This window comes from Equus caballus, chromosome 21, assembly GCF_041296265.1.
Source record: "Equus caballus isolate H_3958 breed thoroughbred chromosome 21, TB-T2T, whole genome shotgun sequence".
Lineage (NCBI taxonomy): Eukaryota > Metazoa > Chordata > Mammalia > Perissodactyla > Equidae > Equus > Equus caballus.
This window is the reverse complement of record NC_091704.1, coordinates 43,525,680-43,550,921: the sequence shown is the minus strand read 5'-3', so window position 1 is coordinate 43,550,921 and position 25,242 is coordinate 43,525,680. Positions and strand designations below refer to the sequence as shown.

The 25,242-nt window shown below is 41.5% G+C and overlaps 1 protein-coding gene across 2 annotated transcripts in view; it reads left to right on the top strand.

The window, feature by feature from the left end:
• SLC1A3 (solute carrier family 1 member 3) overlaps window positions 1–25,242 on the top strand; it is a 75,317-nt gene that overhangs the window by 41,096 nt on the left and 8,979 nt on the right. Inside the window, exons 4-6 of one of the 2 annotated variants that reach the window (XM_001499617.7) lie at window positions 17,249–17,453; window positions 20,500–20,542; window positions 23,294–23,586. In XM_001499617.7, coding sequence (XP_001499667.1) covers window positions 17,249–17,453; window positions 20,500–20,542; window positions 23,294–23,586 — 541 coding nt within the window. Of the gene's footprint in view, window positions 1–17,165; window positions 17,454–20,499; window positions 20,543–23,293; window positions 23,587–25,242 lie in introns of both variants that reach the window. The other variant, XM_070245911.1, reaches the window with a different exon arrangement.

Genomic DNA, 25,242 nt, shown 5'->3' with positions numbered 1-25,242 from the left:
GCTTATAGGTTATTCCAGTTCCCCAGTTTCCCTTCTCCAGGGCCCCTCGCATCTGCCACACACTCTTCCCTTCTTTCCCAATGCTGGTATGAGGCTCACCCAACCCTGCCCCGCCTGCTGGAATGCTGTGCTCCCCCGTGAGCCTGGGAGCCTTGAGAGCAAGCACTAGATTGAACTTCTGTCCATAGGTCTGGCCTGGCATACAATAAGTGCTCAATAAATTTCTCTCAAACGAACCAAGGATGATTAACTAAGAAAAAAGGAAAATGTTCATGTTTTCTTATTAATGTCAGAAGACAGAATCCACTTCTGAGAGGGTTCTCATGCCCCTCCAGGGGCTGTTAGGGAGCATAGAGAAAATTGTGTGTGCATATAGAAAGTCCACAGTGAGTGGGATAAGCCAATGAGAATGTTCTTATGCTTCAGAACACCCCGTGGTGGATGAAGGGGCGTGTTTGTGTATCTTGCGTACTGATTCTCCCTGGGTGGTTATCCCATTCACCTCCCTTCTTTACACAGTTTATCTCCCTACTTGAAATATTTTACATTTCTACTCATTTGGAAGTTATTCCATAGGCATTCATGAGGCATTTTCACGGGCTGTGGCCTCGGTAAGACGGTCAGTATGCTTCTCAGGGGGCACGGACTGCACCATTTCCTTTATTTTCCCTGTCAGACCTTGTATAGCTCTGTGCCTTCACTGGATACGCGGTAAATAGTCCTGACAGCATCTGCCATATGTTTTCATGCTTCATTCCCTTCCTTGTCCTCACTGCATTTGTGCTCTGAGTCATGCACAGCAGCTATTGTCTAGTTGAGGTTGTTCATTCATTCAGTACCGAGCTCCTCCAGTCAGCTGTGCTAGGTGCTGAAGAAGGAAGTCACAGAGTGTTAAACATAGACTCCAGGCCCTCCATCTTCCTCCCCTACAAAGATGAAGTGTTTATATCTGAAAACTTGAAGAGGGGCCAGCTGAGTACTGCAGAGCATGCAATCAAAGAAGAGGAGGCTCACGCTGTCACTTATCTGTGACTATCCCTATTCTGTGTTTGAGAACACAAACTTTGGAGCAACCAGACTAATGTCTATACAGACTAATAGTCGCAGCACTGACTAGCTGTGGGAAAAGTCATTTTGGCATTCAAGGCTCATTTAAGGAGTGGGAATAATAGTCGTGATAGTAATGGATATATTTGTCATCCATGCCACTTGGAGGACCCCTAGATGTGCTCACTTGAGATCACAGCTGTGAGCATATGCTTTATGTGAATTTTAGGCATTGGACTAATGTGAGTGATTACTGCCACTCTTAGGCTCTGCTTCAATACTATGACATCAACTTCAGAGGCCCTTTTGGCCCCCTCCTGGAGGGTATCAGATGAAAGGCCCTTTCTGGCTTGTGCATCTAAGATCTGCCCAGAGAAGATCATTTCCTTAGTGCTGGGCCAGGTCATCTGGTGGCGCTCTCATTGACGATTCCTTGTCTTTATCACTAAGTGGTAACCAGTTTCAGAAATTGCATTGTGTGTTCCCTCACCTTCTTTCACCTGACTTGCTGTTGTCTTAGTAACGCTCCCTGCAGCTTGTCCATATTTCTGAACAAGAAAACTGCCTGTGGGTGACCTTGAGTAAGAAATCAAAGTCACTATATTTTCTATGTTAAAATAAAAAAACTACATGCCAAGAAAGCTCATGACCATCCAAGATTGCCAAAACTTCGTTTGTTGTCAATGAAACCAGTTTCAAGTTGGTGTGAAGTTAAAGCAAAGCCTTGAACTGCTCTGCAAGAGGCTGTGGTGAAGCTGTCATTCTGTCCTAGCCTCACCACTAACTAGTGGTGTCATTTTGTCATCATTGAACCTCTTGGTTTCTTGGCCTCACTCTCCAAACCTGGAAGTCCTCAGCCGTGACTTAGCCCCAATTTTAGGCATTTAATTTTGGCTTCTTGATAACAGACTTGGTTTCCAGGGGTGTTTGCAGATTCCCTGTGGGATTATGTCCTCTGCAATCAAGTTTCCATGGCATTAAAATGTGTGCAAATTAGAGACAATGCTACAAGGTTTACTTAGTGTGGGACAGAGCCTGGCACATGGTGCCTCCTCAATAATTAGCTAAACAATGTGTGATTTACATCTGAAGCTGAAAGTATGTGAGAACACTGATATTGCCATTCAGATCATGTTTACTCTTTTCCCCCTTAAAGTGGTAAAATGATCATCTTGATTGCAGGTTTATTCTTTGATTGGTCAGTGACATTTTTTATTTTATCTGCATAATAGCTAGTCGTTATTGAATATAAAAGACATATTGGGCATTAAACGTACGTATGTGTTATCCCTTCTGCGTGGTCATTATTATTATCTCCATTTTACAGATGAGGAAACTTCCCAAAGTCTCCCTACTCTCAGGTGGCCTGGGTTCAACTCTGAGCCTGGGGTCAAACTCAGATCTATTTGTCACTAAAGCCCCCTCTCTGTAGTGCCATGCAACCCCTAATGTGGTGTGGCCTCTAGATTTGTACTGGAGCAATTTATAATGATAATGTGCATCTGTTGCATTTATTCACTGCCTGTGATAAAGTCTGTTCTCCACAGGAGCTAAATATTTTCCAGTTGTGCACTTAACTCTTTATGTCGTGTGTGGTTGATTATTTGGTGAGAACATGACTTGTCACATTGTTTGGTGACTATATGACTGATTTGTCTACTCAACAGAAGAACTCCTTGTGAGTAGGAACTACTGTTGGTACATTTGCATCACAGTGCTAGATGCCGTGATGAACTCTTGTTATAGGAGATATTAGATAAATAACTCGATTTGTGGGTTGAGTACAGTTGCTTAATTGTTCTCTCCTGCTTAATTTGCAGACTTTGTCATTCATCATTCATTCAACGAATACCTATTGAGTGCTTACTGTGATAGCCACTAGGCACATAGCAATAAATACAGATCATCCTGTGTATTTATAATTGAAGAACTATAACGTGGAAAATCACGAGCCGATATGTTATTGTGGAAAGAGTACAAGTGAAGATGAATAAGAGGCATATACCTTTAAATAATGGACTTTTTCCTGATCATCATAGCACGTCCAGAATTTTTTGCCGATGAGTTACTCAATGAACTTACTTGAAGCCTAAAATAATTATGTTATTTCTTTCTCATATGAATAACATATGTTTGTATTAATCCTTGATGTATTTACATCTCTACCCAAATGATATTACAATTCCTATTTAGTGGAGAAAGATATTTATCAGCATATACTTTTCTAGATTGATACTAATGATTCTTTTAGGAAAAGAGAGTTATTTCCTAAAGTTACAAAGTCAGGCTGACTGTATTCTCAAAAAGCATCTTGTAATAGCTCCATGTACTACAAGGACTATTTTTATATTTTAAAAATACTCCCTCCCTGGGGCTGGCCCCGTGGCCGAGTGGTTAAGTTCGCACGCTCCGCTGCAGGCGGCCCAGTGTTTCGTTAGTTCGAATCCTGGGCGGGGACATGGCACTGCTCATCAGACCACGCTGAGGCAGCGTCCCACATGCCACAACCAGAAGAACCCACAACGAAGAATACACAACTATGTACCAGGGGGCTTTGGGGAGAAAAAGGAAAAAAAAGAAAAAGAAAAAAAAATACTCCCTCCCTATAAGAATGTTTGGCTTTGGAATTCCTGCTACAATTTGTTTTGGTTCTTCTGAACATTTTTGAGTCTTCCATAATACCTTTGACAATAAAATAGGACCTAATAAAACAATGAAGTGGATTTGAAACTGGCTGAACGTTTAGATCTAAAGAGTGTTTAAGGCTCCATGTCAACCTGGAAAGACACCTAGTGAAGTATCCTGGTGTACTTTTTAAAAACCCTGTCCTCTTCCATATTTTTATCAAGAACTTAAAGACCTAGAAGGCACCTACATTGTGTTTTCAGATGACATAAGCCCAAAAAGAATGGCTTCTGCCACATATGCCTATGATCATGATTCAAAATGACTTCAGTAGGCTGCAATGCTGGACAGAAACCAACAAGATGAAGTTGAGTGGGGGATAAATGTACATTTCTGCTTTTAGATTCGAAAAGCAATTGTGCAATTGCAGGATGGGGAAAGACTGAGCTTGGCAGCAGTTCATGTGACTAAAGGCTTAATATGAACCAACAGTAGGATGTGGTGGCTAAAAAAGAATGAATATAGTTGTGCGCTTCCTCAGTAGAATTATTAATAGTTCACTGTACTCTGCGCTGGTCACACTGCATCGGGAGTAATTTGTTTATTTCCAGGCGCATTCAAGAGTGACTTTGACAAAGCAGAGTAGCTACTAAGAGAGTGTTGAATCCAATCCAAGACACATTTATTGGACACCTGTTTTGGGCGGGCAATGTGCTAATCGGTGTGAGGAATAAAGATATGAAGAGCTATCGCCAGTCTCTAGCCTCAAGGAATTAAAAATTTAAATGGAGAGCTCAACAGGTACACACATGACTGTAAGACAAAGCAGACTCTGAAGCCAAGAATCACAATGAAAGTGCTGTGGGAATTCAGGGGCTGGACTAGCAGTAGAATTTCCACAGGAAATGAGGATGAGGGCAGAGGAAACCTTAAAAGCAAAGATGCAGAGACAGAAAACTGAAGGAACGTCTAGGGAATACTAAGTAGTCTAGGTTGCCTGGAAGAATAGGGCTGGCCTTACTAGGAAATGAAGCTGCGAAAACAAAGTTTGGACCAGAGCGTGAGGGCACTGACGGGTAGGCAGTGGGAGGGATTGCAGGTTGGTGAGCATCTGGAAATAATGACACATGAGGATCAGTTGGAGAAATGATGTGTATTTAGTCTAGAGAAAAGAAGGTCCCTCTGGTAAATGTGAATTATGTTTGCTCTGTGTTCCTCCAGAAGCAAAAATTTATCTCAGGGGAAAAGGGTTATAAGGACCCAGATTTCAGTTCTAAGTACTGTCTTTTAAAAATCAAAGCTGCCCAACAATGAAGAGCTAGCCTAGGAGATGGTGAGCGCCATCATGGGTGCGCTCAGAGAAAAGGTTGATAACTGACACCCTACAAGGCATGGGGGTCAGGGCGCTGCAGCTTCACCAAGAGACCTGGAGGTTCTAGTAATCACCCAAGGTCTTTGCAATGTGTAATTATCCATGGTCGAGTTTTCTTTCTTTCTTCTTTGATTTAGGATATCCATCAGTATATCACCTTCTTTTTTTTTTTTTTTTTGAATTTTCAATTACTTTTTGTGTCTTTTTTTTTAGGAAGACTAACCCTGAGCTAACGTATACTACCAATCCTCCTCTTTTTGCTGAGGAAGACTGGCCCTGAGCTAACATCTATGCCCATCTTCCTCTACTTTATATGTGGGACACCTGCCACAGCATGGCTTGAGAAGCAGTGCATAGGTCTGCACCCGGGATCCAAACTGGCGAACCCTGTGCTGCTGAAGCAGTGTGTGTGAACTTAACTGCTGTGCCACCGGGTCAGCCCCAGTATATCACCTTCTAAATAAAGCCAACATGTTATGAACTCTCCAGTTCAGTGAGATGTCAGACTAATTTCAGTGCAGGCTGCCCAGTGCTTTGACAGTAGCCACTCATCGTCATTGCTTTACTTTTCAACACGTGCACCATCCTTTTTTACTATGATATATGACATACTTCCAAATATGAATTTATCAGATTTTTGTCAGAATTCCCCACTAGTTGAAACAAGTGCAAATCAATAATTGATACAAATCCAGTGCAAAGAAGAATTTATTTTACAAAGAATCTCCAGGGCAGTGAGTATAAGGATTAAACAGTGGATTCTGGAGGCAGAAAGACAAGTTCAGATGCCAGCAATGCCGCTTATGAACTGTGTGATCCTGAGCAAGTGCTTTCACCTCCCTGTTTCCTAATCTGTAACTGGGGATTGACCGTCCCAACCTTGCAGGTTGGTTGGGAGGATAAAATGAAATAAAGCACGTAGCCTGGGCCTGGCAGTGTAGGGTCTAATTTGACTTACTGAGTTTTCTCATTTTACAGAGGTGTTCCAAGGAGCCCTTCAGAGCTAAAGGTGTTTTTAAAAAACAAAAACAAAAACATCATCATCATCATGGCTAATTTATATGTGCCGGATATTGTTCTAAGGATCACACGTTGAACTCATTTAATCCTCAGAACAATCCTGTGAAGTAAATACTGTTGTTATCCCTCATTTACTGAGACACAGAGAGGTTCCATATCTTGACCAGTCACAAACTAATTAGTGAGAGAGCCCACATTCAAATCAAGAGAAATGTAGAGTTTATTACAACCATGTCTTTTCAATACATACCAACCAATTTCCCTGTTTTCCTCCCAATTCCATTCCAGATCCCTCTGCTGGATAACTTTATTTGTTCAGGGCTGTTTCACAATAATATATTTTTAAGTCTTACTTATTATACTAAATATATGAGGGCCCTAATGATCATGTCTTTGGCCAGAGCACGGAGAAGGTCCTTAATAAAAGTTGAAAGAATGCATGAATAAAGGAAAAACTTTTCGTTGTAGAAGCAGTTAATATAGCCACTTTTAAAAGAAGCAAGTTAGCCTTAACATAACTTCACTACATACCGCCTCTTTCCATTATTTGTGATGGGGCAGTGGGGGCCTTTTTTGAATCATTCATTTGAAATCAGTGCTTTGCACCCGCCTTTCCTTTGCCTTATTTATAAATCTTTTATCTCATATTCCTTTTGCACAACAATGTCTCCAGTTCTCTCCCTCTCTCCCTCTCTCTCTCTCTTTTGCCATTTAGTGTTACCAGATTTTATTCAAACGTACCCATCCACTAGTCGTGTTTTTTCCCAAACACTGGTGGCTGCATTGTTACCCACCCTATTCCTAAATCCCACACTAAAGGATAATTTTACCAGTCCAATCCATGCAACATCAGTCTCCAATCAACCAAATGCCGTTTCCACATGTCTTTGACACACTCCTACATCCCTAAAGTCTGTTCAGGATACGTGAAGTTTGATGTGAGGGGCTGCCTATAATTTTCTTTGGAGAATTTTTGGGAATTCCTAAATACCCCTTGAAAAAACATCAAAATATGAAACTGAGAAGCACGTAGAAACTATCTATATGCATGTTACAAAACTAGAGTATGCAGAAACAACCGCCTTGTGTAGAAGGGGAAAAGCTGTCCAGGTGCTGTGCCACTGCTTGTGGAATACGTCAGGAATAATTCAATCCCGTGACCCTGGGGCAAAAATGCAGCTTTTCCTGTTCCGAGGAGGGAATGTTCTCTTAAGTGTATAAGGCGGAGATGAGGGAAGCCAACAATTCCAAAGTTTAGGACAGTCTTCTCGACTCTGTGAAGTGATACTGCTTTATCGTTTGAGTCAGGTAGCTGGGAGCAGAATCTCCCGCTCCCTGGGTGCAACGATGCCTTTATAGATTAGATAAGAACAAGCGGTGAGCTTTTCAATGCTGAGAAAACTAATCAGAACGCAAAGGGGTGTGTTGGCCACAGCCCAAGAACTCTGTTAACTGAGATAAAAGCACCTACCGAATTTTTTCTGCATTCCATACTTTGCTTTCTAGTCTCCTTTCTTTGTCTTTTCTCTCTCCTCCTGTCTGTCATTCTCTCAACTCTCTTATCTCCACAATCTTTTCTTCCTCCTCTCTTCGACCCAACTGTGTCCCCAAAGACTGAATTTTGCATACTCTTCTTAACTGGCAAAAAGTGGACCTAAATTTTTAAAAATTTACTCTTTTATATAGTATATGAGATTCTACATTATGGATTTAATTTAGAAAATAGCTGAGGTAAACACATTTTATTCTCAATTATTTCCCTTTTTAATAAGGTATATATCTTTTAAAATTATCTTAATTAAGTTTCAAGCAACAAACAACCTCAGTCCGTTTCAGAGTTCTCAGGTTGGGTTATGGTTCCAGAATCTTCTGATGGCACAAAATGGGGCAGGAGGGAGGGGTGGGAGTGGACATTGGGTCACACAGGAATATCTGCCACTTCCTAGCCTCATTTCAAGGCCTGGAGTCACACTCCTGCTTCAACTGTTCTTCTGGGAATCAGGGCCAGGTTGAATTGGTTTTTAATGTCCATATGTTGCCTTCAATTTCTATGAGGCTTTCAATTCCTTTTCTTCTGTGAGGGACAGGCCTTCCACGGAAAGAAAGGGCACCCCTTGAGTCTGACATGTTCTCCAGTCAACTCGAGATGCCTTTTGATTAACTTCGAACAAGTCTGGCCAAGTTGTGGAATTCAATCCCATTCAGCATTCTGCCAACTAGGAAACGTGCTGTCTTGATCATGGTCTTCCTAAGAAAGTCACACAGGGCCCAGAACATAAAGCTCTTTTCCACAGCAAGTAACACAATCCAAAGTAAAGAGGGCTGTTTTGGAAAGCACTCATCCAGTGCTTGGTTGTAAATCATGATTCTTCTGGGAAAAAAGGCAGAGGGGGCTGGAGCTCTGCCCCTCAAAGAACTTCCTCTCATTAAACCAAAGCAATTTGCTGCTCTCTGCACACTCTTTCTACTGCGGGTAAAGTCACCTACGTTCTCTGTTCACATCAGTGCTCCTGGTGGGTACTGGTTGATGGTCCATCGCGTGTTGGTGCGTCTTCCCGCATGGTAGAGGTTTCTTGCCAAGGCCAGGCTTCGCAGGTATAACCAAGAGAGGGTCTGATCAGCCCCTTGCCCTCACTGTCCAACCCACATTTTTTCTTTGAGCTGCTATTTTCTGTGGTCCTGGGTTTCTAAGTCTTGGCGAGAGGACAGTCATTCCTTTGTGCTTGGCTGTTACAATGAGGTAACCAAAGAAAGGGTCTTGGTCTGAGGCTGTCAGCTGTTACTAATCACTACTCCTCAGCTCATCATGGGTCCCGCTCGCCTCTCCCTCTTGCTCTGCTTAGCACACATAAAGAAGATGAATTACTCCTTGGTTCCTCTTCAAAAAAGCATATTGTGCGGCACATTCCAATACTGTGAGCGAAGGATGGGCTAACGTGAAGGGTAAATGGGTATCTGAATCACCTCTCAGTGGATCTTGCGCCGGCAGCTGTGGGCCTCTGAGAAGTGAATTTCAGAGCTGGCCCTTCTGAGAGTTTCCTGAGACCTTGCTGAGAGTGGGAGGAAGTCCCTGTGGCAGGTTCTCTGGCAGACCGCATTACAGGAAGGATTGCAGGGCTGTGTTCAGCTGTAATGAGAAGCTATTGGATGGTTAAGACTAGTGTAGAGAAAAGCAGTTTGACCACTCAGAGGACCTCACCAGCCAGTTACCCCGGAGAAGCAGTCTCCACCCCAAAGCTTACGAAGAAGGCCTCTGGAAGCTCTTTGATATTAGAGGTAGCAGCAGTTGAAGATGGGCCTCAGTTTCCCTCACTCCTTCCCTGTATGAAAGTCCATTTTCAAAGGATGACTCTAGCCAGGGAAAAGGCATTGTCTGCTCAGTCCTGCAAGACTAAGGATAAAAGGTGATTTATGTGACTTTTTCTGCCACTAATAATATTGTCTACTGTACTGATTTTTCTGTTTAAATCTTTCAAAGGAGAACATTTCTCTTTCTCCTTTCCACTCTTCATTTTAGTGGTGAACTCTACTAGAGCTCAAAGAAAGGCTTTTGTTGACCAGTTTTAAGGGTCAAATCAAAAACTCAGTTTCCCTGGCAAATGATATGCCACCACAAGCAGTAAATTTGAAAAGAAGCTTCCTTGTCATTCTCATGCCGTATAACCTCATAAAATGAAGTGGTGTTATAGGGGAATGAAATGTCAAGTTTTGTGAAGTTATGAACAGCCGTAATGGGAAGGAAACTTTGGCCAGGGTGAAAACCCATGTGAAAATACTTGTGATTTAATTGACTGTGAATTCCACAAGATCATTCTCAGCTCTTTGTGGAGATGGTTTAACTCTCTTCACTAAGAATCACTGATTAAAGTAAAAGCCTTCTTTGCTTAAAATTCCATGAGGCGAACCTTTTCTAAAACTTTTTCCCTTGTTACAATATCTGTAGAATTTTTGTTCAAATAAGTTGACCAGATACCAGAGATCAGCACCCTCATTTCCCTGGTGTCCACGAGGAAGAAACAAGTCCTTGGGTGTGGTGGGCAGCCCAAGGCGGTAGGAAGCGAAGATGATGGGAAGGGAAGATCATAGTTCCTGGTTCCTTTTGAAAGTCTCTACTATTAACTGAATGGGGTTTTTACCAGCATTTGCAAACTTTTCTTTTTCTTTGCCAGAACTTACAAATAAAATATAAATGTACTTTGCTTTGTGACCTGGCCACACACACAGGTATACACACACAGCTGAAAAAAGTTTCACAAAATAATTCTTACCTTTAATATAGCTGATGTCCTCTAATATTTTCTATTCTATTGTCTTTCATTAATGGATAAAAATACTAGTCATGACCCCCTACATTGATTTCCTGACCTGCGTCGTCAGCACTTGTTAGACCTCACCCCCTCTTCTGTTCCCGTCTCAGTATCTATTTTTTCATTTATTCACTTATTCTTCTGTTAACATGTGGACAGATAAGACTCTAGCAATTACTTATATAGGCTCATCTGCAAGACTGAATCATGTCAGCAAAAGAGGGAAAATAAAATAGGAGTGAGAGAGGGAAAGGGACCGGAAAGAGGGTGGGGTGCTCCTGGTGGTGCGTCGCAGAGGGTCGCCAGCCCCTTGCACTTCCTGACCAGCCAGGGACGTCGTGCTGTGAAGGAGCTCCCAGCTCTGGAAATGGAGCAGCAGGTGTTGCTGGCTCGCTCTTCTCCTCCAGGGTCTGCCTCTCATTCTTCAAGATAGAATGAACCTCACTATTTTGGATTAATTAGCGGAAAAGCAACCAGTATTAGTCAGAATTTTGGAGTATTTTAAACAAAAGCAGCTTTTTAAAAGTACGTGTAATTCATACAGTAACCTAATCTAAATGTTAAAAGTTAACATTTTTTAAATGTTAAAAAAAGAATGCATAGCCTCTACCCAGGATAACAATAATAATAGTGATAAGAATGACTATTCAACAAATAATTCTTGGGTGCCTTTCTGTGCTGGCAGTGTTTCAAGAACTGAAGCTATGCTAATGAATGAAACAGATGGTTCTGCTCTCTTGGCACTAAAATTCCAGGAGAGAGAGACATCCAATGATCTTAACCAGCATTTATCAAGGGCCTACTTTGTACAGATTCTTTCTGTGAGTTTTCCCTAAGCTTGCAATGTAGGTATTATTAGCTTCTTGTCTAGATGAAACAGAGGCTTAGAGAGGTCCAATAGCACTTAGTGAAAAGCTTTTATATTATTTATCTGCTTAATTAATAATAATAACAGCTAATATTTATTGAATGCTTACTATGTGCCAAGCACTATGCTACATGCCTTCTGTATGGAAATCCCTTTAATGCCAATGAAAACTCTATGAGGGAGCTTCATTGTTCCCATTCTACAGATGAGGAAACTGAGGCTTACAGCAGCCATGTGGTATCAGAGCCAGAAATAGAATCCAGGTATTCTAACCCCAGAGCCAGAACTCTTAACCACTGTGCCATAATTTAAAAAAAAAAAAAAAGAGTGTGCTTCTAAAAATGTGTGAGGTTGACCTTAAGTAGTTTGAAATATTGTCTTTTAGATTAAGTTCTGAGGCTATCACCTGCTTATAATTGGGATTAAAAACTGTGATACAGTCATTCATTACCAACAATTTCTAACCTAACTTTTAAAGATTTGCTTTCTGTTCCAGAACCCATAGAATCATAGGACTCTACTTTTTTTGTACAGTCTAGTCTATAAAGGGGCCAGAAGAAAATATTTTAGTGAAAAAAATTAATCTAGTTTTCGACAGAGGTTTAAAGTGATTTGCTTCGTGCTCACTCCCTCCCCACCTCCACCCCCCCACCCCCCCACTGCCTTTTCCCTGAGCTTTCTGGCCCTTGCTCCCTCTCCTTTCTGAGGGCTCCACCGTGCCCTGGCTCCAGCAGTAGGCAGCTGTGTTAGAACACAAGACCCGATTTTTCAATCTGCGAATATGAAGTATATTGTGTTTTTAGAGTTTAACTTTCTTATAAAAAAATCATCACCTTGTATTCAAATGACTACGGTACATATTAGACTTCATCCTTGATTTCCTTGTTGTAAATTTGCCCATCCTGAAATTCTAGGAGGGTTGAGAACAGGCGGCTTTCATTAGATGAATATTTGAGAAGCCCATTGGAGGAGAAGTACGTCTAAAATAAAATAAAAGCTGAAGCAGAACAATGTTCTTGAGTCAGCAGTTGCTGTCACCCCTTTTCCATTCGTTCTGGGCCTGGTCCAGTGGAGCTGGAAGAACGATGAAGCACCATGAGGGTGAGGGGAAAGACAACTCGTAACAGAAGACTCCTTCTTTAGATTTCATGTTACCAAACCAGAGACGGGAATTATTGGGGGAAGTATACTGCGAGACACGTTAATGTATAAGACACAGATTTCTAGCAGATGGGAGAATAAAATCTATGCAAATAACAGAGCCTTGGGACCTTGACGTTATTTATATGTTATCCTTTAATACTTGGCTGAAAACGTATTTCATTTATCCAAGAAGTCAAACCAAATATTATACCAAAGGAAATCTATTTTACAGTATAGAGTTCCACATAATATATTTATGAAACACTCCTTTTTCCACCCTTAAAAAAAAAAAAACATGAATTTGGTGCATATTTGTTGTGCTAAACTGATTACTAAAGAGGTGAATGCTTATTTAACTATTTGCATCAAGAAAATCTCTTTTCGTTCTTTCCTCTCTCTTTAGAGTGATTGCTGCCAGCTATTTGGAGCAAAATCTTAGTCTTTTACATTCTAGAAAGCATGTTGTTCAGTCTCCTATAGATGTTTGACTAATTGGTGAATATGTGATAGGTTTGCAGAAATGCTTGATTGCTTGCTTGCTCTTTTCTGTTTGTTTTTTTTTAAGGAAGATTAGTCCTAAACTAACATCCGCTGCCAATCCTCCTCTTTTTCCTGAAGAAGATTGGCCCTGAGCTAACATCCATGCCCATCTTCCTCTCCTTTATATGTGGGACGCCTGCCACAGTATGGCTCAATAAGTGGTGCATAGGTCTGTGCCCAGGATCCAATCTGGCAAACCCCGGGCCACCAGGCCGGCCCTGATTGCTTGCTTTCTTGATGACTGGTTATTGATGGGTTGATTTTTTTTCTCTTGGTGAGGAAGATTGGCCCTGAGCTAACATCTGTTGCCAATCTTCCTGTTTTTGCTTGAGGAAGATTGTCCCTGAGCTAATACCTGTGCCAGTCTTCCTCTATTTTGTTTGTAGGATGCCACTACAGCATGGTTTGATGAGTGGTGTGTAGGTTCACGCCAGGGATCCAAACCCGAGAACCCAAGGCTGCCAAAGTGGAGCGCACAAACTTAACCACTATGCCACCAGGCCGGCCTGATGGGTTGATTTTAGAAAGGAAAATAAGGTTCATGTGCCCACAGCCAACAAGTATTCATGGCCTTCCACACTCCATTGGAACGTGCTCTGAGCTGTTTTTCTAGGAATGGTGAGGAGCTTGTGTGGGTTGATCAGCTTTCTAGCTGGTCCTTCTGGTGACCAGTTTACCCACTTCCCCTTAAGGTGGGGAGTACTGAGGGATGTGTGAGAGTTTTTCCACAGTTCCCTCCCTCCATGGAATTTTCCTTCAGCCAGATGGCCCATTTCAGCATTGACCTCCAATGCAAGAAAGTTAGAGAAAGCTAGCATGGATAACAAGCAAATGAATTGTGGGTGACTCCTAGCTTGTCCATAAAAAGAGAGATATGGTGGAAAGGGTACTCCGTTGAGAGTGTGGGTTCTAACCCTGCCACTGTCATTTACTAGTTGTGCAACACTGGACAAGTTACTTAACTTCTCTGGCCTCTTGTATCTTCACCTTTAAAATGATATCAACAATATCTAAAACATACGGTTGTCGTGAAATCAGATGAATATGTGCTATTGATGTGAGGTAGGATTTGATGAGTGAGTTAGTGGACCAGCACAAAAGTTAACTCAAAATATACAAAACATTTAAACTTACAAATATGTCATTGTAATTGGAAGAGCCATCACGGTGCTTGTAACAATAGTACAATACAGTATTTCTTTTGGTTTCAGGAGGGTCTCAATTCTGATGGCAGATTGTTTTCATAATAAAGATGTTAGGGTGTCATGAATGGGGCAGTTTAGCAAAGCCCAGATCAAATGAAGGAAAAGAGACCAGACGAGATCATTATCTTTACTACTTGCTCTGGAATGTGTTTCTCAATTATGTATTTCAATGAACGCGTAGTTGGAACACACTCCCACAAGGATCTGCAGACCCAAGTGACTTCCTGTCTCCCTATTACCCCACTGCCCTTTTACTCCACATATTTTAAAGTGACAAGGCTCAATGCAAACTTTCCCCTTCTCCAACATTTAGGGCACTTCCTGCCAAAGTTCCCTTTTCTACACAGTGATTCAGTACTTTACCCTTGCCCCCAACAAGCTGACACTTACGTGTAGTCTCTGGTGTAGAGCTTTGTCTCAGATTTCACGAGGCTGGGGAAAGGAGATGGTCACAGAGTTTGGTCTGCCCTGATGGCAGTGTGTGGCCTTGTTTCTGGTGGTCCCTTTGGTTTTACAAACCTGTCTCAGTGAAGAGGGGAGTAGTGAGAGTTGGAAGGAGTGGGGAGGAGGATGCTGGAGTACCCAGAGCAGAGGTGGACACCAGACCCCTTTTAGGGAAAGGACCTACATGGAGAATCGGTTCATGAAGACATCCCCCACCCCTTCCTTGGCTGAAACAATAGCAGCTGTTGCTTAATTCTCTTTCAGAGGAAGATATGCAGAGGGTGATGAGGCCTCTCATTTGACTGTTGATTCTCCTTCTGGGCACATTGTTAAAAAAATGCCTCAGTGGTTGTCTTCAGCTATTTCAGAGTTAGGAAGTATGGAGAAAATACTTTCAGATTGGCTTTCATTAAAAAAAAAGAAGAAAAAACCACGCACCTATAAACTTTGCTTCCTAGAATTGATGGCCTGTGGCTGTGGATTCTGAGACAACTTCCCCCATTCATGGTCCCCGTGGTGGGAGGGAGGGAGATTGAAGCCTCCTCCTGTGTTTGCCACTTCCGTTTCAGTGCTCTGCCTTGACCACTTAGCACTCTCTCTGAATAGCCATAGGTCGAGAATAGTGGGCAGGAGCGTCAGAGAAGAGTTGGCGTGAGAACGGAACACACCACAGAATAGAAGGCGAGAGGGAAAGAAAGCATCTCGGAGGAAGAAAATACTGCTGCCCGGTACCCCCTAGCAGAGATATCCGGCCTCTTGTGCCCACACCACTCACCCGCCGAAGAATTGCAGGCTTCAGTGGTGACAAGCTCAGGCAATGATGGGCAAGAGAGTGGGCCCCTTCTGAGAGGAATTATTTCAATCACTGGAAAGCCAAGATATTTTGAGATGTGACTCAGATCTGAGGATGAAAATGAGGGGATGGGACACGATGAGAACAGATTAGCCCATTTTTAATGTTGGTGAAGTGTTGAAGCGGCACCATCCCAATAAATGGATACTTAACCCTGGGTTTCAAGAAACCCAGGGCAAGGATAAAAGAAGCTAAGCTCGTGTATCAAAGCCAAAGTTGGCCTCCTCTTTTGTGGGAGCTGCAATTGGTTTTCTCAAGGGCAGAAAGTACACTAAAATTGTTATTATTTTACTATTGTAAAATTAGTGTACTAAAATAAAAGTACACTAAAAATAGTTACACAAGATCTGAGTTCAAGTTCCCACTCCATTTTACTTACTGTTAACTAAAACCTTACACTGTTACTTAAGTGTTTTGCAATCTGCCTTATAGGTTCTTGTTAAAAATAAGAACATAACAGGTACTAAGTATATGCTTATTGTGAAAATTATGAATGATATGATTCAAATACAAATGAAATTATAAATTGAAGGTCCTGGCTTCAGTTCCCATCTAAACTCGTTACCTTTGTATCAAGATTTTTGGGCAAACGCAGCCAGTTAGCTGGCAATCTTGGACACCATTATTTTTCAATACCTTACTCTAAATGTGTTGGTATGAACAGGATCACTACCTAAATATTAAATTACTATTAGAATCTGACACTGATATTGAAATACAATGTATCCTTTTAATACACTATATAGAAGCACAATTTTAAGTAGAAAAGAAAATAGTCCAATTAACTATAATTGGATTATACTGTGATGGGATTTTAGAGTTTCAGTGGGATTAAGGAGGAGAAAGAAGACAAAAAGTGAAGAAATAGCTGATGAAAGAGAAGAACCCATATTATCGTAGATGATCTAATCTTTTGAGAGTTTTGTGTCATTTCTGATTTTTTTCCATCCCAAGAAGCATTGAGATGTGCTCCATTTGCTAGAGCAGTTAGGGAAATGTTAAAAGTCATGCCTCCGTTCTTACCTAAGAGAACACCTTGCCGGAGGTAGACTTTGAAGATGGCCTAAGAACGAAGGGAAGAAGAATGTTTGACGTGAGATGAGGTACTCCAGGCCTTGGGAACAGGTGGAGGAAGGCAGGTGCAAAAAGGGAAAGAACTGCACCAAAATAATTCTTTTTGAAAAATTTTGATGAGATGAGAGAAATGAAACCGCAGAGAAGCTATTTGAGAACTTTGGCTTTATATACCTCAAATGCATATTGAAAATAAATCAGTAGGTGATCAGAACAATAGCTGAAATTTCACATTAAAAACATCAAAAAAAGATTCCCGAGTACATGTATAAAACAATGATCCTTTTAAAAGAATTGAATGGCAGTTAGTCTGTGTGAGTCACCACCATGCTTGAACTTGAAATGTGCTTAGATTATCCTGCTAGAAATTTTTTTTAAGTATCTCTTTTTACACACACACAGAGTACTCACTATTCACACTCATAGCTTCCAGCTAGTAGTAAACCAGGAAGGAACTTGATTGCCCTTTCAAACCATTAGAGGGCCACAGGAAATCAACTCTTGGGACGGAAAAGCGTGATCACATGTTTGCTGACACAGCTGATACCTAGCCATTCGATGGCTTTTTCTCTTCACCTTTTGTGATGCCCTGATTAAATTTGGTGCAAAGTTCTCACATCATCTATAAAATCCCATTGCCGGGTGGGCTGAGGGTGTGGGAGTGTAGACGGAAATACTATTCCCATTACCTTCCACTGAGAATTCCCTGGACTGACTTCCTGAAAATCTCCTTCTGTTTACCTTCACCAGGAATGGCGGCCCTAGATAGTAAGGCATCAGGGAAGATGGGAATGCGAGCTGTAGTCTATTACATGACTACGACCATCATTGCCGTGGTGATTGGCATAATCATTGTCATCATCATCCATCCTGGGAAGGGCACAAAGGAAAATATGCACAGAGAAGGCAAAATTGTACAAGTGACAGCTGCAGACGCCTTCCTGGACTTGATCAGGTATGTCCTTGCAAGCCCGTCCTTTGGGTATATTTTGACCACCCAACCCCTCTTGTTTTGAGGAGCTAATCAAACTCCGGAAGAGATGTCCAAATGAACGAGCCTTACCAGGCTCGAAATGAAAATTATATCTTTCCTTCTTTCTGATAGAAATTAAAGGATCCATTTTCTCATCTCATGTAAAAGAGGTGAGAAGAGCAAGGAAAGGATATAGATTTTGAGAGCCTTGCTTTTTGGATTCGGAATCTGATCACTCAGTTCTCTCAACTGTGCAGCTCGCCTTAGAATATTAATAATTCTTTTTTTTTTAATTGGCACCTAAGCTAACAGCTATTGCCAATCTTCTTTTTTTTTTCTGCTTTTTCCCCCAAATCCCCCCAGTACATAGTTGTATATTTTAGTTGTGGGTCCTTCCAGTTGTGGCATGTGGGACACCACCTCAATGTGGCCTGACGACCCGTGCCATGTCTGCGCCCAGGATCCGAACCGGCGAAACCCTCAGCTGCCAAAGCAGAGCTCACGAACTTAACCACTCGGCCACGGGGCTGGCCCTAATAAATCTTGACTGACTTTTCTCAAGTCTTGCTCTTTAAGGCTAGTTTTTATTCAAGTATAGCCAGTTCATTAGATCCTTCTGATTTGGGACTTGTGATCTGTATCATCATCCGTTATACACAACAATTTATTTCCAGAAGGGACTTTAGAGATTGTCTGGTCATGCCTGGTCCAAGGTTTTCCTTTTGTACTACTTCTGAAGAAAGGTTTTGGCAAATCAGTAATGAAAGATTGAAGGATGGCTTCTTTACCATTGTTTTATGTACAAATCATACACTGATTACAAATGAGTCTTATCTAAGACTTGAAGCAGACTTGGTGATGGAGTGGGTCTTACACAGACCTATGAAGTAAGCTAAAGTTTGCTGCTGGCACCTTCCTGCTTGCTCTGTCTACACCCCTGCCCTTGCATCAGTCAGGTCCTCGCAGAAAGCATATTGCATTTCCAAAAGGATCATTGAAAAGGGTTTGCAAAGGTGTGAGCAGAGTTAAGGGAACCTACAAAGGATGGTGAGGCACCAGGGAACTAATAGCAATAGGATACTGTTTTGTTACCACCCCTAGCTCTGAGGGGGGAAAGAAGGAGCTGTTACTGGAACTCAGGAAGAGCTGTGGCCTTGGGAAAGGGCCATGAGGATAGGATCTATAGCTCTAATTTGGAGGGAGAGAGCTGGAAGAATATATCCATCCACTCCCTGTCCCTCTACCATGTGATCTTTCAGTGCATCCCACAGGACAAACCCAACAGGAAGCCAGAAGACGAGAGAACCCACAGGCTACAGTCCGAGGGTCAGCCTCCCAGGGTGCAGAGCAAGATGGAGAGTAGATCTAGAAGGACAAATGGAAGCTATCCCAGCTCAGGCCTCTAGATTCCCCACCTGCTTAGCATTCTCCTACCATATAGCCCCACATAGCCTGTCTCCCCAAACCTAGCCCTTTCCTCCCTTCTTCACAACTTACTTGCAAAGTGACTCATTTGCCACTCCTAGATACCTGTTCTAAAGGATTCCCTTGATCATCTGGAAGAAACTCCTTCTAGGGACTTGACGCTACATGCCACGTCAAGGAATGGGTCTGTGGCAGGTAGATTCAAGAAAGATTTGGGCAAAAAATGTCTCTTCAGCAGCACCTCTCAATTCCCACCATGGGTGACTTTGTATCATCTGTATGTGAGCGGAACCCAGCCCCACAGAGCCTTTTCTTGAAATGCTTTTTATGGAGTTAATCACAATTATCTGAAGATAGCAAACCACCCTAGAACAGTGTTTCATAGCAAGTTGTCACCCAATAACTGTGATTTTATTTAGTTCACACAATTAGTTAAGGCTTTTCACCATTTTTCCATGAACTTTACCCTCAGGTAGTTTGGATTAGGGGTATTTTATTATATTCTGTTTCTATGTAATTTCTACTCCTTGTTTGAAGAATTGAGATCTTGTCATTCCCAGTCTGGTTGATCCATCACAGCGCCGTGTGTTTCTGCTCTTCCTTGCCCCAGGGACCTGTATGACTAACCTGCCCCGAACAGTCACTTGACTTGAGCATTTTATCAAGGTTTATGGAAACAGACCATAGAGCATGAATGGGAAGGAAAAGGAAGCAGGATGGTCTAGGCAGGAGGAAGAAAGAAACAAGAGTTTATAACCTTAAAATGTGACTTTGATAGCATACAACTGCTGGAATCTCAGGCTCTGCAGCTGCCTGGGTCCTGTCTCCTTCTCCTGTAGTCTTCAATCTTGGAGCCCTAATGATAGTTTAATTCAATCTCATCTTTAACAGATGAGTCATCTGAGACCTAAATGGGTGCCATGACTTGGCCAAGGTCACACAGCTGGTTAGTTAGAGACTCCTAAACTAAAGTGTTGCCACTTATCTCCCCACTCCCCTGTAAACTCAAACACTGCTCTGAGGAGGTGACAAACGCTGCCACATGGGCCTCAAGTTTAAATGTTGTGGGCCATCTCCCCAGTGGTCACCAAAGAGCCTCAGAAGCTCCAGCAATTCAGAGTCAATATTCTATCCCCCAGAAAACCTTAGAGAGGACTTCGTGGAGAACAAAATTCCCCATGGCAACTATGACATTTGGTTCATAACACTCGGTCCCTAGACACATGGCACAATACCAAAATGGCTACTATTGAATAATGCTTCAGTTAACCAGAATGCTTTTGACAAAAGGCATTTCTATTCTCACTTTGGTGCTTCCCAGGAGCGGAGTTGGTGATATGATATCTGAACAAAAACATCCTATTGTCTGACAAGAGGTCAGATGAGTTGAATTTGGGACTTTCTAAAAAGTCTGAACTACATGGGCCACACTTAGGGATGACCATATGTCCCATTTCAAGTCATAAAATCCACCAAAACCTTTCTCTTTTTTCATTTGCTGGTTGGTTCAATTCAATCTTCACCTTAGACACAATGAAAAAATATTTAAGGAGCAAACTTATTCTTTGGGAAATTTTTCAAGTGACCATTATTTTCTTTGCAGGAATATGTTCCCTCCAAATCTGGTGGAAGCCTGCTTTAAACAGGTAAACATTCTACAGCCACTAATCCACCTTTGAAATTTTTCTTTGGCGTACCACAGAGTAGAACCCTCTTTTTTATTTTATTTTATTTTTTCCCATTTCTCTGCAATAAGAAACACTTCTCTTGCCAACCAGATAGAAAGTGCTAGGGTTTTCTGGGGAGTTTAGGACGGGAGGGGATGGGTGGGTCTAACCTTGTATTGAAGGCTTATTCGTTGCCAGACACTATATGTCTTGCATACAAGTAGCTCATTGAATCTCTGTTAATAATTAAGAAGGTTAATCAGGAGACTCCCTACCCCTCCCGGAGCCCACATCCCACATACAAAAGCTCACTAAGCAAGCAAACTCCAGTATCAGATACCTTTACAACTTGCTTTAAAGATCAGGGAGATTATTCGAGTTTCTGGGTTTGATTTTAAAAATCAATGGGTTGTTTTTTAAAAGTCTGCTAAGGGTCTTATGGATTTTAAAGGAGTAACCATATCAGAAAGGAAGGGCATCATCATCTATTGAATGCCTGTTATGTGCCAGGCACTGTTTATATTTTGTCCTTACATAAATATGATAGATATCACTGTCTTCATTTCATTGATGAGGCAACTCATGTATGATAATTAGAGGGATTAGGTAACAGGCACGAGATCTCATAAGCAGTAAATGGCAGACCCAGAATCCAAATCCATTGTGTTGGCTCCAAATCCTCTTTCTGCTCCTACCTTCTGCTTCCTGGAAAGGCATATCCAGGGGGATGAGACCCCCACCTGGAGGCTACGGTGAGGTCCAGTTCCTTTTCGCCCCATATCCCAGTAACTCTTGGCTCTCTGTGTTATGTATGCAAATACATTTTACTATTAGGGGATAAAATTAGTAAAGTTCATTCTAACCTCACTTGAATAAAAAAGCGTTATTGCCTAATATATTAAAAGGAAAACAATTAAACCTTCTGGGTTAAATAATAGTTCCCAAATATTTCACCAGATGATGTCACTTCACCCTTGTCCTAAGTCCCTAACTCTTCTGCTTAGGATCTGTAAAACAAATAAAACAAAGCCTCAACCTCATGGAGGACCAAGTTTTATGTCACCCTTTGTATTTCCCTTTTTAAAAATTTTATTGACTATTTTTAATAGATAATGCATGCACACACTGCAAAATTCAAACAGAATCCTTTCTTTAAAAAAAAGCCTAAGGCGCCAAAATCTAACTTTCTTTATTCAAAAACAACTGTAACCATAAATAATCAGCCCCTTTCAATCTGACCAGCCAACCCCAGCACCATGGGGCTGACTATTCCAGTTAGTCAGCTGGCACTGGATAACGGCAAAAATGCTGATTTCTAGCAGCACTATGAAAAGTGCTAACTCAAGCAGATTTATTATATTTGGTTTTGGATTGCATTTACAGGATTTTGAAGGAGAAGCTAATGTATCTTCCCAGATCTATTTGTCTGAGATCAGAGTGCAAACGAGGTTGCAATTTCCGTGTAGGCTACAAACTATGTCTAAGGGGAAAGAGTTGGAGGCATAGGAAAAGCTAATCAAGATTGAAAATCTACCCTAGATAATCCATAATATGTATAAGCACCCCAATGGAATAGAGATTTGAGAGTTGACTGGAGTAAGAGACAAAGAGGCGCCTGTTCTTTTGTTACTTAAAATTACCAGCAGTACCCCTGATTATTCAGAGATGTGTCCACAGTATTGACAACTGGCTGAGTCCTTGTTTGGGAATAGTGGTTTCTCACTGGGCAAGAAAGTCTCCCATTTACCTTGGTAGAGAAATGACCCAGCACTTCATGTACAACTGGGCTTTCTTCCCCTAGACTCTAGATCCAGTCAACATCCATATATTATTATTCTCTTTGATGCTTTGCTACCACTAACATAAAGACGAAGAATCCTGCTCTCATTATAATCATAGAGGGGTGTGCTTAATTGTTTCATATGGCCACAGTAAAATACTCAGCATCTTCTGCTTGGGGCATCCAAGAAAAGACCATTTCTTGAGTAAGAAGAGAAACTTTTCTATAGATTTGAGATATGGGTTGTCATCATCAACTATTAATCAAGCACCTATTCTTAAGAATTGATACTGTCAGGAATGCCTTGAAGACTGTTGTTTTGGGATTTTTCATTTTTAATATCTATTGAAACTCCGACTAAGTCTAGTCCCTGAAGGGCTTTGTTAATTGAGCACCATTAGCCAACATTAGTACAGTACTTTAAAATTTTCAAGATATTCTCATGTATTTTGGTTTAATTTGATCATCACAATGACCCTGTGAGTTAGAACCAGCACAGTTATCTCTGTTTCACAGCTGTGGAATATGAGCAAAAGGCTGTTCAGTGATTTGAGCTTGATCCTATAGCATGATCCCATAGAGAGTAAATGGGCTATTGTGAGTATTTGGATTTACAGTTTTTCTAAAGCCCATTATAGTCATTTTATTAGGGGTTTCAGAAGAAAGCAAAAGCACGTGTATACATTTAGTCCAACATCTTCACCTGATATTACTTTTCTATTACAATTTGTTCTATATTGAAGTGTGTATGTGTGTCTGTGCTGAGTAAGTAGTAGGGGTTTGTCGCAGATCAGATAGATGATTGATATATAGATAGACAGATACCTTCTACAACACTAATCTCTGAATACAAAGTAATGTATATCATTATAGTAAATTTGAATAACAGGAGAGTACAAAGAAGAAAACAAAAAGCACCCTTAATCTCTGTTGTACCTTGTCTTTTTCAGTTTAAAACCAACTATGAGAAGAGAAGCTTTAAAGTGCCCATCCAGTCCAATGAAACACTCCTGGGTGCTGTGATAAACAATGTGTCAGAGGCCATGGAGACTCTTACGAGGATCACAGAAGAGATGGTCCCAGTTCCAGGGTCTGTGAATGGGGTCAATGCCCTGGGACTAGTTGTCTTCTCCATGTGCTTCGGTTTTGTGATTGGAAACATGAAGGAGCAGGGGCAAGCCCTGAGAGAGTTCTTTGATTCTCTTAACGAAGCCATCATGAGATTGGTAGCAGTGATAATGTGGTATGTATTTCCATTTGCCATGTATGCTATGTACGAGATGCTTATTGCCAGCAACATGTGTTCTGTATTGAGGTAGATGCCCCCAGGCAGGATGGCCAGTTGCAGTGATCTCATTTGGGGTAAGCACAAGAAAATCAATGACTTCCTGGGCCTATAGTGGCCTTGAATCTATCTGCTAGCCTCTCTTAATAAGTTTGCTTTCTTATTTTTGAAAAGTGTCAGCTCCTTTACCCCAGTGCCAATGGGATCCCATTCTTCATTCCTCCATTTTATATCTATGTATTTATTCAATGAATATTTATTGATGGTCTACTATGTACCAAGCATATAGTACCAGGCACTGTGGATATAGCAATGAAGAAAACATACAAGGATGTCCTGAATCTTACATTCTTTTAAGGGAGACAGAAAATAAATGAATCAACCATATGTGTTAGTCACAAGTGCCATGAAAAATAAAATAAAATAAAACAGGTGGTGCATAAAGGCCTCTGAGGGGGTAGCATTTTTTGCTAAGATCTGAATGACCAGGAGAAGGCAGCCATACAAAGTGCCAAAAGAGGAATATTTCCAGTAGAGAGAAAAACAAACTTAGAGGCCTCTAGACCATCAGAAAAACAGATCTCCACTCCTGTTTCAGCCCTAAGAAAGATATGTAAATGGCATTTCTGCTGCGTGCCTGAAGGACTCATGGGAAGTATTATAGAATGCCAAGCCACAATTTATAACCAAACTTCCTTCAAATAAAGTTGAGTGCCGGAGACAAAGGAAAAGACTAAACGCAAAGAGAAACACTGACCTTGCAAAGTAAACGCTCCCCAGCAGGGAGAGAACACTTTGGTTTAGGCCTCGTGTGGGAGTTGCTTTCCCTTTCTCCTTTATTTTTAATCCAGACTCCTTCTTGGCACCTGAGGCAGGAAGGCATCCATTTCTAAGAAAAGCACTCACCAACATGATTAAAAATATCCTTTGTCTTTATTGTCACTAAAGCCCAGAGAAATCTGTTTTCCAGGAGTTTGTACAAGATGGATATGAACTTGGGCACAAAGACTGATCAGAATGTGGTCTCCACAGGAGCCCCCAGTTGAAATCCTGGGGGCCCTCCTTTGAAATCCTGGCAGGACTGAAAGTGGACATTTATCTTCATATTATTAAAATGCCTCCACCTTTCACCTCTTTTATGAAAGAAGCCTATTCAGGGCCGCTGAATGAACCTCACATGTAGCTTTTCTAGCTGTACATTCCCTTGCACTTCAACATTGAGTTATTACATTTCTGAAAACAGGTACTCCTATAATTTCCTGGCTTGTGTTTTTAAAGGACTTTTAAAAGGAGCATTGTGTTTTTCATTTTGAAATAAATCCTCCACAGTTCTCAGCAGACCCTTCTCCTTAAGGGGGATTGGCCTCTGTGTTTTTGGCCGTGTGAGTTAAGTTGTAGTTTACTGCACACATCAGACAAAGGGAGTTGAAAGCCAGCAGCGGGGCCTTTAAACCACCGGGGTTGTTTCAGTGTGTACAAGTCATTTTGTGTCTCAGTTGTTCATTCTTGCCGAGTCTACAGGGGAACGATCACAAATGGCAGTAGCAGCCTGTGGGTAGTAACAACCTAATTAGAACCGCTATGTCCTGGTTGTGGTAGAACATACATGCAAGC